This window comes from Oryx dammah, unplaced genomic scaffold (genome assembly GCF_014754425.2).
Source record: "Oryx dammah isolate SB20612 unplaced genomic scaffold, SCBI_Odam_1.1 HiC_scaffold_16, whole genome shotgun sequence".
NCBI lineage: Eukaryota > Metazoa > Chordata > Mammalia > Artiodactyla > Bovidae > Oryx > Oryx dammah.
Genome location: NW_024070200.1, coordinates 44,117,273 through 44,134,718, shown reverse-complemented (window position 1 = coordinate 44,134,718; position 17,446 = coordinate 44,117,273). Strand labels below are relative to the sequence as shown.

At 37.8% G+C, this 17,446-nt stretch overlaps 1 protein-coding gene across 3 annotated transcripts in view; it reads left to right on the top strand.

Annotated features, from left to right (window-relative positions):
- The window catches only part of BTBD1 (BTB domain containing 1), a 47,416-nt gene extending 30,227 nt beyond the window's left edge, over positions 1–17,189 (top strand). The window contains exons 5-8 of one of the 3 annotated variants that reach the window (XM_040257445.1): positions 4,013–4,205; positions 11,424–11,511; positions 14,690–14,836; positions 15,346–17,189. In XM_040257445.1, coding sequence (XP_040113379.1) covers positions 4,013–4,205; positions 11,424–11,511; positions 14,690–14,836; positions 15,346–15,504 — 587 coding nt within the window. In that variant the 3' untranslated portion in view covers positions 15,505–17,189. Of the gene's footprint in view, positions 1–4,012; positions 4,206–11,423; positions 11,512–14,689; positions 14,865–15,345 lie in introns of those variants that run through there. The other 2 variants (XM_040257446.1, XM_040257447.1) reach the window with 2 other exon arrangements.
- Positions 17,190–17,446: the final 257 nt, after the last annotated feature.

Sequence of the window (17,446 nt, the reverse complement as noted above, 5' to 3'; positions counted from 1 at the left end):
ATTCCTGATTACTTTCTTTAGATAGGTATATGGTATGTATCTGAGAGTGTTTTTCATGATCTGAAGACTTCTTTTTTCAACTAAGGAAATTTTATTATACAGGCATTCCTTGGAGATAGTGTGGGTTAGATTCCAGACCACTGCAATAAATTGAATATCACAATAGAGGGAGTCACACAAATTGTTTGGTTTCCAAGTGCATATAAAGTTATATTTACACTATATGGTTGTCTATTAAGTGTGCAGTAGTATTATGTCTTAAAAAAACAAATGCATAACTACATTTAAAAAGACTATTGCCAAAGAACACTAGAGCATTTAGCAAGTCATAATTTTTTTGCTGGTGGAGGGTCTTGCCTTGATGTTAATGGATGCTTGCTAATCAGGGTGGTGGTTGCTGAAGATCAAGGTGGCCTTGGCAATTTCTTAAAATAAGACAGCAGTGAAATCTGCCACATTGATTCCTTTCACAGATTGTTTCCTTTCACAGATGATTTCTCTGTAGTAGGCAGTGCTGTTGGATAGCATTTTACCCACAGTAGAACTTCTTTCAAAATTGGAGACAACCCTCTCACACTCTGCCATTGCTTTATCAACCACGTTTATGTAATACTGTAAATCTTTTGTTGTCATGTCAACAGTCTTCACAGCATCTTCACCAGGAGGAGATTCCTTCTCAAGAAACCTCTTTTCTCATCTGTAGAAGCAGCTCCTTATGTGTTCAAGTTTTACCATGAAAGTGCAGCAGTTTAGTCACATTTTCAGGCTCCACTTCTAATTCTAGTTGTCTTCCTGTTTGTACCACATCTGCAGTTACTTTCTCCACTGAAGTCTTTGAACCTCTCAACGTTATGCATTAGGGTTGCAGTTTACTTCCTCCAAACTTTGTTTGGTTTTGGTATTTTGACCTCTTCCCATGAATCATAAATGTTCTTAGTAGCATTTAAAATGGTGACTCCTTTCCAGATTTTCAATTTACTTTGCCCAGATGCATCAAAGGAATCACTGTCTGTAGCTTTACAAGATGTACTTCTTAAATAGTAAGGCTTGAAACTCTACACTCTTTGATCCAAATTTAGCATAAATTTGCGACCCTAAGATTTTCAGAATGGTGAATGAGCCTTGACTTCAGCTGAATGTCACCAGCTGTATTGATCCCTAGCAAGAGAGTCAACCTGTCCTTTGAAGGCATGCATTGACTTCTCCTCTCTAGCTGTCAAAGTCCTAGATGACATCTTCTTTCAATGGAAGGCTGTTTGTCTGCATTGAAAATCTGTTGTTTTGTGTAGTCACCTTCATTAATTATCTTAATTAGATCTTCTAAATAACTCATTTCATCTTCTGTATCAGCTACTTCACCCTGCCCTTCTATGTCAGGAGGCGACTTCTTTCCTTACACCTCCTGAACTAACCTCTGCTGGCTTCAGATGTTTCTTCTGCAGCCTCCTCACTCCTCTCAGTCTTCACAAAATTGAAGAGAGTTAGGCCTTGCTCTGGATTAGACTCTGGCTTAAGGGACTGTTGTGGCTGGTTTGATCTTCTATCCAAACCACTCAGACTTCCTCCATATCAGCTTTAAGGCTATATCGCTTTCTTATTATTTATATGTTCAGTGGAGAAACACTTAATTTTCTTCAAGACTTTTTCCTTTGCATCCACAGCCTGGCTAATGTTTGGTGCCAGAGATCTAGCTTTTGACATGCCTTCCTCATTCAACTTAATCATTTCTAGCTTTTGATTTAAAGGAGACATGTGTGACTGTTGCTTTTTCTTGAAACACTTAGGAGGACACTGTAGGGTTGTTAATTGGCCTTATTTCATTATTGTGGTATCTCAGGAGGAGATGGGAATGGCTGATCAGTGGAGCATTCAGAACACACACATTTATCCGTCAAGTTCACAGTATTATTATGGGTGTGATTCAAAACTATTACAGTAGTAACATCAAAGGTAACTGATCACAGATCATCATAACAAATATAATGAAAAAGTTTGAACTGTTGTAAGAATTACCAAAATGTGACACGGAGGCACAAAGTGAACAAATGCTGTTGGAAAAATGATGGCAATAGACTTGTTTGGTGCCACAAACCTTTAATTTGTGTAAAAAAATGAAAATGTATCTGCGAAACCAGTGAGATGTGCCAGTACCTTGAATTATTGCATCATCCTATTTTTGTTAGTTCTTAGGAATGCTAGTTACTGTATGTTGATCTCTGCTTTCTATCATCCATTTTAATCACCTTTAACATTTTAATTCTTTTGTCTTACCTCTTGTTATTCTCAGAAAGTTACATGAGTTTTCACCTCCATCTCTCTTTTGATCTTATATAGTTCTAGTTCCGTTGTTTTTTTTCCCCTCTAAAATGCATGTTTTAAGTTTGTAATTGTATTTTTTCTTCTTTACAGCTCTATTCAGACTATTCCCTATCCAGAGATTCCAAATGAACCACAGTGCTAGGTCTGGCAGGTTGATATATTTTGTGTGTGATATTTTAAAATTTTTTATTAAAAATTAGGGTGTTTTCTGTTAAAATCTGATATATAGCTTCCTAAACCAAATTTCACTGCAGATGGTGATTGCAGCCGTGTAATTAAAAGACGCTTACTCCTTGGAAGGAAAGTTATGAGCAACCTAGACAGCATATTATAAAGCAGAGACACTACTTTGCCAACAAAGGTCCATCTAGTCAAGGCTCTGGTCTTTCCAGGGGTCTTGTATGGATGTGAGAGTTGGACTGTGGAGAAAGCTCAGTGCCGAAGAACTGATGCTTTTGAACTGTGGTGTTAGAAAAGACTCTTGAGAGTCCCTTGGACTGCAAGGACATCCAGCCAGTCTATCCTAAAGGAGATCAGTCCTGGGTGTTCATTGGAAGGACTGATGCTGAAGCTGGAACTCCAGTACTTTGGCCACCTCATGCAAAGAGTTGACTCATTGGAAAAGACCCTGATGCTGGGAGGGATTGGGGGCAGGAGGAGGAGACGATAGAGGATGAGATGGCTGGATGGCATCAACGACTCAATGGACGTGAGTTTGGATAAACTCCAAGAGTTGGTGATGGACAGGGAGGCCTGGCGTGCTGTGATTCATGGGGTCTCAAAGAGTTGGACGCAACTGAACTTGAACTAAAACCATATTTCTAGTATATTGCAGTCTCTTATCTAAATTGTTTTTCCAGCCTTGGAAGAGATCTCCGGGCATCTTTTATGAGGAATAGCATTTCTTCCTTGGTAACTTTAAGCAGTTTGGAGTTTTCTCCGAAGCAGTGAGTGAGAGAAGTATAGCATGTGATAGGCTGCTTTCACAACTCTTCCAAGTCTTAACTCCTGCCCTCTGCTAATTTCAAAATCCCACAGTGAAAGAGCACTGTGCCATCTGTTTCCACCTGTACATATTCCATTGTTCAATTATAGCCTCAGACAGGTGAGGAATGGAAAGGTCAGGATAACTCTTGTCTACCACTGTAAGCATTTCTTCACTTTTCCTTTCTGGTAAACAGAATCCTCAGAGAGGATAAATGGATAGCAAAGTCCAGAGATCTTTCTCTGATCTCAGGGTTTCACCTAAGCTTGGATTTATCAGTGATTTGCACACTTATATATTAGGTTAACCTCAGATGAATTTAGTAAAAGTTTTAAATATATGCTAAAATTACATATTATAATGCTGCTAAGTCACTTCAGTCGTTTCCGACTCTGTGACCCCATAGACGGCAGCCCACCAGGCTCCCCTGTCCCTGGGATTCTCCAGGCAGTGTAATACGTAATTACAAAATTACATATTGAGCAAGTTCCGGGAGTTGGTGATGGACAGGGAAGCTTGGCGTGCTGCAGTCCATGGGGTCGCAAAGAGCTGGGCATGACTGAGCAACTGAACTGAACATATGCTAAGATTTTTTTTACCTCATTTTTACTTTACATCTTTCCCATTTGAATTCACCTTATGTGGAATACACAGTTAGGAATTGTAGTGAAGTTAGTTTTATTGAGGTTTATGCTTTTATTTCTACAGGTCCTGCTCAGTCTGGAATTCTGTCAGATCGGGAGGTGGTCAATCTCTTTCTTCATTTCACTGTCAATCCTAAACCCCGTGTTGAGTACATTGATCGACCAAGATGCTGCCTCAGAGGAAAGGAGTGCTGCATCAATAGGTTTCAGCAAGTAGAGAGCCGGTGGGGCTACAGTGGCACAAGTGACCGGATCAGGTATCAGCCATATTGGAGTCTCAGGAGTGGGCAGGGCAGTGGGTAGCCTTTGACTCTCTGTTCATATCCTGGGAGATGATTAACCACATTTTATTTTATACTTTATTTAATACATGTCTAACTTGATACAGCAATAAGGGAGGCTTACTGGTCTCCTTACTGAATTATGAACGAGGGAACCTTTTAGGAAACAAGTAAAGTAAGGAAGGGTTGAATGGGTCTATGAGTTTTGTAAGGATGGTCTATGAGTTTTGTAAGGATTGTCTCTGGTGGGGAGCTGAAATCTAGACCTTAATTGATCAAACACTGTTTTAAGAGTCTTAGGGCTACAGTTTAATACATTGAACATTAACTCAGTTTAGTGTAAGTTTTTTCTTTGCATAGATGTTACATGGAAAATATCTCAGTATACATTTATAACAATTTTGAATGGGAAAAAAATTTTTAATCTTAAAAGATGTATGCATGTAATCCTTTTGGAATTTATATTTTCCCTACCGTGTTTCTTAGGCTAAATGTGAAAATAGGATATGTATCTGTTTTCATAAACCTACCTTTTGGATTTTTCACTTATTGAATGTTAATAGCACTTTGGTATAAAACTAGAAACTAACACCAAGTTTGTTTAAAACTAGAACTCCCAAGGGGGAGAGGACACCTATAAATATTGGTTTAAAATAGAAATAAAAATGCATTTGTGGCCTATTTAGTAGTAATTCACATAGTGAGAATACTATATATGAAAACTTAGGGGATGAGGCCAAAGCATCACAGAGAGAATTAGCAATAATTAACTACTTTTACTAAATAGAGTAGAAATAAATGATTTAACCATTTCACCCACAAAGCTAGAAAATGAATAGCAAAAAAACATATGAAAAGAGAAAAGAAATAGATAAACATAGAAATTAATGAATTAAAAACAGTAGAATTGCTAATCCATAAACTGGTTCCTGAAAAAGACCAATAAAGTAAACCTCTAGCAAAGGTAATAAAGAAACTACATCTACAAATAATGGAATATAATCATATACTGAGGACGTTTTAATTTTAATTCTGAGTTTACTCTGTGCTAATAAATTGAACATCTTCATGGAATGGATCATTTTATAGGCAAATATAAATAATCAAAATTGACTGAAGAAGAAAGCCTGACTAGACCAGTTACCATGGAAGAAATTAAAAGTTATCAAAGAACTGTCCCTTCACAAGGTGGTTTTGACAGGTGAGTTTGATCAGACCTTCAGGGAACAAATTGTTTCCTTGAACATTCAAAGAAGAAAATACTTCTTGGTTAATTATTGAAGGAAGCCTAACCCTTATACAGGAATCTAACAAGCTCACTGATATAGAAAAGACATCCTACCTAAAATAGCTTATTGAATCTAGCAGTACCTCACAAGGATAATACTATAAAAGCAAGTAGATGTAAATCAGAAATAGGTGTTCATCAACTAAACTATACTCCAATTTTAAAAAAAGATAAATCAGAGTTGGAAAAATACATCCAGTGGAGATAAATATGCAAGATCCAAGTTCTGACATCTTAAGTTTGGTTCTGAAGCTGTAAAGTTATAGAAATTGAAGTGTTTATAACAAGAAAGGCACACATATTGCTCAGGAGAAGGGTGACCATTTCAGATACAGAGACTTAAGTTCCTCCTGTGGTTTCTTAGAAAGAGGACACTGAGCGATACATTGAACATCTTTTAAACTAACATCCATCCAACAGTGAGTTTTGTAGGGCTATTCCTGAAAAAGTCCATCAATGGAAAAGGAGTGCAAAGAAACCATAAAAGGGAAAGTTTGTTAGGAGTTTGAAAGAATGGCTCAATACTAGGAAACGTGTTACTTTAACTCACCATGGTAGCAGATCAAAGAAAAATAAACAGTGTATTTGGATAGATGTCAAAACTTTTGATAAAATTTCACCTTCAATCCAGGTATAACTATTAATAGGCTGGGTCTAGAGGAATACTTATTTTAACACAATAGACTATTGAACCCTCAAGATAAGGGTGCCTGGTAACATTGCTGATTTCAGCAGTATTCTTTTAACACTTGATTGATGTAGGCATAAAGGATAAAGAAACATAGTAATTAGCACAGCATTGTGAATCAAGTATACTTCAATATAAATAAAATAAATATTGGAAAGGAAGAGTCTTTTTCATTTTTTGCAGATAACATCTGTGTTAGTAGTTCTGCACTCCATCAGATCTATTTCTCCTTCTTTTATAATAAATATTTTGTATTCCCCCTTTCGTAACCTGAAATGAAATTTATAATGTGTTTCTTTTTCTTTTTTTCTTTTAAGAGTAATTTTTTCTTGTATAATTATTTAGTTTTAGCTTTTTCTCTTGTTGCAATGAGCGGGAGCTATTCTCTAGTTGCAGTGCCTGGGCTTATTGCAGTGGCTTCTCTTGTTGCAGAGCACAGGCTCTGGAGCACTGGCTCAGTAGTTGTGGTGCACGGCCTTAGTTGCTCTGCACATGTGAAATATTCCCGGATCAGGGATTGAACGCGTGTTCCCTGTGGATTCTTTATCACTGAGCCACCAGGGAAGCCTGTGTTTCTTTTTTTTTAAGTGGTATAATGGCTTAGTTATAATGTAAAGGAAAATAAATGTAACTGATAGTAAAATAAAATGCATACCTCAACATGTAGGCACTTGGGCAGCAACAAAAGACAAGAAGCAATCAGACATAGTACCTGTGCACACCAGCACACTGAGACAGCTGCAGGTGCAGAGAACAGGATGCAGAGTGCTGCTAATTTTGTCATTTTCTTTAAAGGTTTTCAAGCAAAGCACATTACAGTCCATCCTATTTTTCCATATTTGAGAATTCATCCACTCACTAGAATTTATTTATGACCCCCAAATCAACACCGGTAGTGCGTTCTCAGTCATTCCCAGGATAGATTTGAATCATTCATAGAATTTAAGATTATACTCCACATAAGTTGGGTGTGTGTGTTGTTGTTTAGTCACGAAGTCATGTCTGACTCGTTTGCGACCCCATGGACTGTGGCCCTCCATGCTCCTTTGTCCATGGGATTTCCCAGACAAGAATACTGGAGTGGGTTGCCATTTCCTTCTCCAGAGGATGTTCTCAACCAGGGATTGAACCCTCATTTCCTGCATTGGCAGGAGCCTCCAGGGAAGCCGAGGGTGTGTATACATATTCCCCCAAGAGCAGTGGTTTAGTATTTGCTGATTCTGTGTTTGTGAAAACTATAAAATATAACTACCACAAACAATGAGAATTGACCAAAATTCTACTTCCTTGATTTGAATTGTAGTCACCTCTTGTAAAAGTCCGTGAATATTAAAATTACCATAAAAATCTTTGGTCTATAAATAAGTTTTAATTAGGTTCAAAGCTCATAGTTAAAAACAGGTGTTTTATCTGCATGCATTCTGACCGGACACTTGAACTAACTGGGGTTCTTTTTTTTCGGGAGCCTGTCCCAAGCATTGCAGTAAACCTGGTGGCCCTGGCTGCCTGCTAGTAGTGCTTCATAATCCTCATGAAAACGGAACATACCTCCTTGGGGTGGAAAGCCTTTTGAGAACAAGTATTCAACCCAGACAGCTTCAGGATCAGTAAAAATCTGTTAGAATCAATAAAAAAGAATAGTGGTCAATTACAAAATGTATTTGCAAAAGCCAGTGATGTTCTCATGTCATTAAAATTCCATTACAGGGATGGATGGTGCTGGTGGTTAGCAGCAGTGTGAATGTGCTTAATACCACTGAACTAGGGACTTTATAATACTTAAAATTGTACATTTTGTTATATATTTTGCCACAATAAAAATTTTTAGGGAATTGCCTGGCAGTCCAGTGGTTAGAACTTAGCACTTTCACTGCAGAGGCCCAGCTTCAATCCTCGGTCAGGGAAGCTAAGATCCTGCCAGCCACACAGCACAGCCCTCCCCCCGAAATTTAATGTTTGAATTTTCATTTATAATAGTAAAAACAGACCCACCTGCAATAGTAACAAATAACAAAGTAGCAATTAAATCCTGTAGGAAATGTACAGTGTGGTATACCACCTAAAGAACTGGAGAACTTTGACTAAAATCAGACAGTGTCTTTCCAAACTAACTCTGTGTTATGCAGTTCCTTATAGAGGTCACATGTTTTTGGTAGGGAGGGGTGGGTTGGCAAAACTATTCTAAAATTAATCTGCAAAAATAAATATTTCTTTTAAGAGAGTGGTGTTAATATGAAAAATATTGTAAAGCTATAATAAGACAGTGTATATAAAGAGTTCAGAAACCAATCTAATGTAAAATGAACATTCAGAATGTGAGGCAAGAATTAACCACTGGAAAAATAAAGTTCAGTCTTTACTGATGCCGTCTTCCAGCATTTGCATAAATTAAAATTTTAACATTAAAAAAACGAAACTGAGAAAGTGTTGGAACAGAATATTTATTATAAGGATGAGATAGGCCTTTCTAAGCTTGGCATAGATCATAATTAGACTACAAATAAGTCAGAATGTTTATGTCCAAAACCACCATAAAATTGAAAGATAAATGACAAATGAAACTTTCTGAAATGGATATTATTGACAAAGCATGAACTTTCAAATCCACATGAAAAAGACACTCCTCAGCCAAGAAAAAGGGGAAAGAAATGAGTGGGATTTTTATTAAAAGAGAAAATACAGTAGACCGTATGCATATAAGCAAATGTGCTGACTCATTAATGGTGGTAGTGGTGGTTTAGTCACTAAGTCGTGTCCAACTGTCGCGACACCATGGACTGTAGCCTACCAGGTTCCTCTGTCCATGGTATTCTCTAGGAAAGAGTACTAGAGTGGGTAGCCATTTCCTTCTCCAGGGGATCTTCCTGATCCAGGAATCAAACCCAGGTCTCCTGCATTGCAGACAGATTCTCTACTGACTGAGCTAAGAGGGAAGCCCAAACTCATTAATCAAATATAAATAGAATTTGTCAGTCATCAGTTTCTCAACAGTAAAAAGATGATACTTGTAGTTGAGAGTGAGATAGCAGTGATTTTGATTCCTTCTTGGGTGTAAAGTTTTATGATCTGCCCAGAAAGCAGTTTGATAAAGTTCATCTAATGCCTTAAGAATATACCTTTTATTTTCCCCAGAAAATCTCCTTACAGGAATTTATTCTAGGAAATAGTCAAGGCACTGTGAAATGATTTAGCTATAAGATTGTTCATCATGGCATTGTTATATAACAACAAAAATTGCAAACAACCTTGATTAACATATAGGAATTAGTTAAATATAATGAATTGGTAATAATCTTTCACCTTTTTATATGAAGTTATAAAAATATATACTGACATGGTTTTTAAAATAGCACATGTATATTCACAGAAAAAAAGTCTATTTTTCTGTTCTTTAAAAATAGACATAAAAGTCTGAAAGGGAAATGCACCAAATTAAAAATGAAGTTATCTCTAGATAGTATATTTAGAGATGCTTTAAATTTTTCCTCTTATTTGTTTAGCTACATTTTCTAACTCTTTAAAATAGTATATTTCTTTTTTATAATAAAAGCTATATTATAAATTTTTAAAATTTTAAGGAGAGTCTCATACTGGGAGTTTTAGCATGATGTTTAAGAGCGTGACCTTTTGATTCATGCAGCCCTGGGGTTGTGTCCCAGCTCAGGTATGCAATTTTGATCCAGGCAGGTTGATTTCTCTAAACCTCAGTTTCTTCAACTATAAAAACTGACAGTGATAAAAGTAATACTGTTACTTAGTTTATAGAACTATTATGACTAAAGGAAATAATTCATATAAAGAACTGGGCTCAGTGCCTAACACAGGAAGTGCTCATAAAGTGGTAATGCTGTGGTAGTAGTAATAGTAAAATTAAACTTGTGACTTCAGTTCTTGAAACATGAAATGTTGAGGATAACTCCTTTATGTTATAGATTCTTTCTTATTATACAATCATTTGTGCCATTTGTGCTTGATGCTAGTTTTCATACGTTTATAAATGGAGTAAGGTGGGTCTGTTTCTTTACTATAGTGACCAGACTGGACCTGCTCGTTGTTATAGTGTGGAATCCCATTCTGATCTGCCGGTGTAACTCAGGTCCTGTGCCCAAGTCCTCCACCACCTATGCTGTTACAGCAGCCTGCTTCCTTCACAATTCTTAGCACAATTTATAATTAATGATTTAACTCTTTGTTTACTTATCTATAATCAGTGTCCTCCACATAAGTACAGTAGGGCTGGAGACTGTCTTGTTGACCATTATTTCCGCAGGGCCAGGCACAGTGCCTCCGTCTAATATGCCCTCACTAGACCAACCTAGATAGCATATTCAAAAGCAGAGATATTACTTTGCCAACAAAGGTCCGTCTAGTCAAGGCTACGGTTTTTCCAGTGGTCATGCATGGATATGAGAGTTGGACTGTGAAGAAAGCTGAGCACCAAAGAATTGATGCTTTTGCACTGTGGTGTTGGAGAAGACTCTTGAGAGTCCCTTGGACTGCAAGGACATCCAACCAGTCCATTCTAAAGATCAGTCCTGGGTGTTCTTTGGAAGGACTGATGCTAAAGCTGAAACTCCAATACTTTGGCCATCTGATGCGAAGAGTTGACTCATTGGAGAAGACTGATGCTGGGAGGGATTGGGGACAGGAGGAGAAGGGGACGACAGAGGATGAGATGGCTGGATGGCATCACTGACTCGATGGACGTGAGTTTGAGTGAACTCTGAGAGTTGGTGATGGACAGGGAGGCCTGGCGTGCTTCAGTTCATGGGGTTGCAAAGAGTCGGACACAGCTGAGCAACTGAACTGAACTGAAGTAGTCATCTAGCTGAGGAATTGTCAGAGTTTGGGCTGCTGCTGGTTAACACATCTGTGTTCATGAAGGAAATGTGCAGGCAGATGTGGACTAAAATTATCACAACAGAAGTGGGCATGTAGGCTGAAATGCTTGACTCAAAGGTGTACAGTGCAAGCAACAGATTCTAGTTAAGTTCCCATTAAGTTACTCTAGCTAGAGGTTTTTGGTAAGCAGAAGACATTTCTAAGGATGTTTAATTTTTAAGTTTTCTTTATTAGTAAAGTTAGATGTGCTGAGTAACACTTAAAAAATGTATAAGCCTAGATGTGCTGAGTAACACTTAAAAAATGTATAAGTCTTTAGAACATGAATGCTTATTGAATTTTGTATATTATTTGATATTTGTTCTCATTCCCTCAGGTTCACAGTTAACAGAAGAATCTCTATAGTTGGATTTGGTTTATATGGGTCTATTCATGGCCCCACGGATTATCAAGTGAATATACAGGTACACTTTTTTCACCCACTCTATACCATCTGAAGTATATAACAAGTGTAATTTTGCAGTAAGGTATTGTTTTGATGAAATCCAAGTTTCAGTATAATTATCAAAGGTACCAGAAAGCCTACTAGTAGCATTTTAAACCTAGAGGGTTCCTTTTTACAAGTGATCTAAAGTTTGTGGTTTCAGAAAATTGGGATCCTGGGGCTCTTAACAGAACCATTCACTATAAGGAGCTCTCCTTTGTCCAGGAACCCCTTCTGTTAGCCCTTCTTATCTGCATTGGCTATCTGCAAACACCCACCTGCTTTCTTCATGATACTTGAACTCTAGAGCTTGAAACTGCCTGTAACTCCTGGTGACATCTCTGGTCTCTGATGGTCTGACTGTGCCCTGCCCCATTCTTAGGTCTGCTCCACCTGTTTTTTTCAGATAAGACATGATCACTTACCCTTGAGGAAAGTGAAGTGCCTCTCTCCTTCCCTCCCAGTCCACCAGTGTTCTCCACACTTTCAATTGCATGCCCTAGTTAGTAAAATTATTTTTGAAACACATCCACATTGTACTTTTATCTACTATATACATACACCTATGCAGTACTATACTAATTTTATACATAAATAAAAACACAAAACAAAGGAAAAAAGGAAGTAAACAATATTTCAGACTTCCATCAACAGAAAAAACTGCCCTCTCCAAAATATTATTAATATTCTATTTTTAATAGTGAAAACATGAGTGAACTTTGTGATCAAAATACATCATTAGTCTTCAGGACCACACAACAATTCAAAGACCTTGTCTGATGACACCCAGGAAAGATCCTTCACTTCTTCACAAAGACTCACAAAGTAGCTCAGTCACGTCCAACTCTTTGTGAACCTGTGGACTATACAGTCCATGGAATTCTCCAGGCCAGAATACTGGAATGGGTAGCCTTTCTTTTCTCCCGGGAATCTTCCCAACCCAGGGATCAAACCCAGGTCTTCCACATTGCAGGTGGATTCTTTACCAGCTGGGCCACAAGGGAAGCCCAAGAATACTGGAGTGGGTAGCCTATCCCTTCTCCAGTGGATCTTCCCCACCCAGGAATCAATCTGGGGTCTCCTGCATTGCAGTTGGATTCTTTACCAACTAAGCTATCAGGAAAGCCCCCTCAAAAAGACACCTCATTCCAAATGGAAGAATTGTTTTATTGGCTGGGCTAATGAAATCATGCTCATTTTTAAATCCTGTCCACTAAAATCTAGTGAAATTCAGCTATAAATTTATATCATTCATATCAATTCATTGCTCTTATAAATCAGAAAGTTACAGTTTTAATATTTTTAACAAATAGGTTCAATAGCCACTGAATTTTATCTGAGAGATTTTAAAGGTTAGAAAATAAAAAATCACAGAAGACCTCTGAGGGGTATAAAGATTTTCATGGTCACTCCCGGTTTTACTCTATATATTGTTGAGATCCTATCTAATAGGATCTGTAAACCCACTTAGGCAGGCTGTGTAATCTGCAGGCCTGAGAGAGCGAGGGTCCCACGATCATTCTCTATGGCTGAAGAGCCCTCTCTTCCTTCAGTGCCTGTCACCTGTTACATGAGACTCCAGAGCCCTTGTTTACAAACTGAGGGAGGGCATCAGGGTTATAGGTGTACTTAGCTGATAAAATAGAAAATGAATAGAAATAGGACTTCTCTTTATGTTCTTCCACTGAGTGACTGGTCTTATGCACCCTCTAGATACATCACCAGATAGATCTCCCTTGGTTTGAATTTCAACTCTGCTATCTCCACGGTGTGACTGTGGGCAGATTATGTGACCCCTGTAAGCCTCAGTTTCCTTGTTTACTTTGATAGGCATAGTACTTCCATTATAATGTTCTGAGGACCAGTTGAGACGATGCCTGTAAAGTGTTTGAAACAGAGTCTGTTGCTATCATTGTTGCTCTAGTTTTATAATTTGATTCTCACAGTAGCCTTAGGAAGAAGGCAAACAAATTTTTTCCCAAATTAAAAGATAAAACTGAGGTTCAGAGAAGTGAAGTGACTTGCTCTAGGTTACATTGCCACAACCAAATCTTGTGTCTCCACTACTTTATTCCCGGGTGCCAGCATGTCTTTTGTTTCTTTTAAATTTTTTACTGAGCTGTGATACAGTGTGGTCCCTTCGTATCCTCGAGGGGTTGGTTCCAGGACCCCACGTGGTTATGAGAATCCATAGATACTCAAGCCCCTTATATAAAATGGTGTTATACAGTCAGCCCTCCACGTCCACAGGGGCCAATTGTATATACAGAAAAGTACACATAGTTATAAGTGTATGACTTCCTTTTCATATACTGTGAACTCAGTTGTGTAACCAGCAGCCTGATAAAGGATCAGTGCATTACAGCACCCCAGACATCCGGTGTGATTTTTTCTGGTCTCTCTCCCCCCAAGGTGGCCACTGTCCTGATCTTCCACTGCTTGTACTGGTTCAGCCTATGTTCCTATTACTCTTTTTATCTGAAGTATGCAAAAAGATGGCTTTGTGAGCCTTGGCTTCCACACATACTGCCTTTGCATGAAGACTTTTCTCTTATAACCTGGACCTCTGACTTGAGCTTTTGAAACTCTTCTGTGTAGCCTCACCACTTCCTGACAAAATCAGTGTTTCCTGTCCTCCTCCACTTCATCTCAAGCACAACTCTCCTACTGCAGGTGCTGTTCTGAATTGTCCCTGTTTACTTGTCTTCTCATGACTAGAAGCTCCTTGAGGGTGTCTCAGTGCCTGGCACAGATTATGGGACAGACAGAATTATCATATTTTAAATATCCACATAGGATGTTACAGGAATTTCCCAAAAACAAGACAGAGGCTAGCAAGGAGTAAAGGCTCATTCCCCTCAGGTTTCTAAAATCCACACATTCTTTAACACCAGTTCCCAAGCCATGTGTCCTTTTTAGAAGCTCCTCTTCTACAGCCAAGGCCCAGTTACCTGACATCCTCCCACCCTCACTGTGGTGAATGCATTTTCTGACCACGTGTTTCAAGCCATCTTTGGTGGTTAGAGATGGCAGAGAAAAATGACAACAGAAAGAAGTAGAAGCCTGCTGTGCTGTTCCTAAGGGCTTCATATTATTTTCTAGGAAACTTTGTTTCAGTTGATGTAACTTAAATTTAACTTTTCTTTTAAAAATTACAGATCATTGAATATGAAAAAAAACAAACACTGGGACAAAACGATACTGGATTCAGTTGTGACGGAACTGCTAACACATTCAGGGTCATGTTCAAAGAACCCATAGAGATCCTGCCCAACTTGTGCTACATGGCATGCGCAACACTCAAAGTAAGAGTCTTCCCGAATGTTCTGCCTGGTGAGCTGCGGGGCCCGGGGTTTCATCCTTCATGTTGCAGAGCACGTGTTTCAATAGCAGCTGAGAATCACTCAAAATACATCCTTGGCGGAAGCAGGGAAGGCAGGAAGCTGGAAGCTAAATTGTACCACAGCTTTGAGAAAAGCAGTGCCTCTCAGCACAGCTCTGCTTGGGAAGAAATGGTTAGTTCTCCACAAGAATCTAGTAGCCCCTTTGAGCAGGAGATTGCAAGTTTAATAGAAGATAAAACAGTTTTTCTTAAAACAATTTTACTGTTCTCTAATACCTGAGCTCTGCGTTCAGTATTTTTAGTCATTAATTAGCTTGTAGCAGAAACAACATTTTTCAGTAAATGACTTGGCATACATTTTTATACAAGAGCTATAAAGAAATAAAGTAGATCGTTAATCTAATTGAAATGCCACGTCCAGTTGAGTGCTTATTAAATAAAATTACTAATGCACCGTTTGCTCTCATTTAGGGTCCAGATTCCCACTACGGCACAAAAGGACTGAAGAAAGTGGTGCATGAAACACCTACTGCTAGCAAGACTGTCTTTTTCTTTTTTAGTTCTCCTGGCAATAATAATGGCACTTCAATAGAAGATGGGCAAATACCAGAAATAATATTTTATACATAATTCACCTTTATATAATCCAGCTGAACAATACCTAATTCAGCGTTACACTACATCCTGGCTAAACAGTACCATGCAGTCTAGTCTCAACGGCATAAAGAACTGGTCACAAAAAAGAGATTGAGTGTTATGAATATTTATAACTGTAAGATAAGAGACATTTTGGTTTCTTAGGTAAATAAATGTGACTTAATATCTGCATGATTTAACGGGTGATTTCCATTTTCTTATAACCTTAAGGGAAAAAAGAATGGGTTTAATTGTTTTTAAAAAAACAGCTATTTCAGCTTTATCTTGTATAATTTCTTAGATCAGCTGACTCATGATATTTCAGCAGTTTTATAATCGAAAGATTCTTGTTTTATGTAGCTTGTTTGTGTTTTTTGTTTGTTTTTGTTTGAACTATTTTGAAGGTTACATAAGATGAGGTAGGTCAGTATTTCCACAGAATTCCTACTAACTCAAGTTAATTTTCAGAAAATGAAGAAAGCTGACTTCATCTTTGGAGTTTTGAAATATCTGGTTGTTAGTATTTGGCATAGTGCTAGAAATAGGCTTAACAAATGCCTCAGAAAATTTTGAGTGCATTTATAGAAAAAATATTTCATAATAGTCTAGTAATATATTACATAGTACAGTTTTAATCGATAAAATTGAATTTGTACAAATTCACAGTAATCTGTTATGAACAGAGGATCTAAAGGTGTACTTTAAGACTGGATTCTTTATCACTTAAAAGTTTATAGTATATATAAACTATACCCATCTCTGAATGAGGCATGCTGTTGAGAATTCCCAAAATTGAAATGATGATGGTGATGGTGGTGGTGCCTGGCTAAACAGACATCATCAATTCGACATTTGGTGATAATCTTACAAAGGGAGGAACGGAATGAAATACTAACATCTCTAACAACTGCTTTGATATCCAACAGAATCACACCTGCTAGAAAATACACTTTCTGAACACCTACACAGTTCTATCCAAGAAATAAGATTTAATATTTATGACCTCACTGTCACAGGTGCAGCTGCCTTAGGAGGGGATGGGAAGTATATTGGCAGGATATATTTATACACTTTTATAAAGCAAAATTTTTATATAAATAACCTTTTTCTTTCCCTTGAAAATGATTATCTCATTAAAAATGTATGTATAATTAAGCTCTATCAAATAGTTGTGGAAGATGTACAGAAATCATAATTCTTTTTAGTATCAACTTAAAAAGAATTTTTTCTAAATGGTAATTAGGATAAAATTTCCATCTAAAGTAGTATTTCACTTGATATTTTCATGAAGATAGGGAGGTGGGTTGGCAGCAGAGGTCTCTTAAAATGGCTTGAGGAAAAGGGAAATTTTTCCCTCTCTGATAATATGATCTTAAGACTGTAAACCTCAGTTAACTGGAATAACTCTGAAATGTGTGGTCTGGTAAACTGAAGATTAACCAGCAAAAACTCTTCAGTTTTGCTAGAAAATACAACTGCAGAAAATACTTCTGCCTTGAAAAGCACAGTATGCCAGAGGTAAGTTAATGTTTTCTGACACTTGAGGTATTTCAGTTGCCTCCAGTGTGTTACACTGAATGATTGTAACTGAAAGTAGTCATAGAAGGGACAAGAAATGGAGCAGTTTACTGATATGGGACATCCCCTGGAATTATAAATAAATATCTATTATCCTTTTATTTTTTGTTACTTGTCTTTTTTTCTAAAAGTGTTTGCTGCTCAGTTGTGTCTGACTCTTTGTGACGCCATGGACTGTGGCCCACCAGGCTGCTCTGTCCGAGATTCCAGGCTAGAATACTGGAATGGGTTGCCAGAGGCACTGTTTTTGAATCAAAGTTCTAGTTAATTGAGGTTTAGCATTATTTTTGTTTATGTGTGTGTACGTGTGCTCAGTTGCTCAGTCAGCATCTGACTCCTTGCAGACCCATAGACTGTA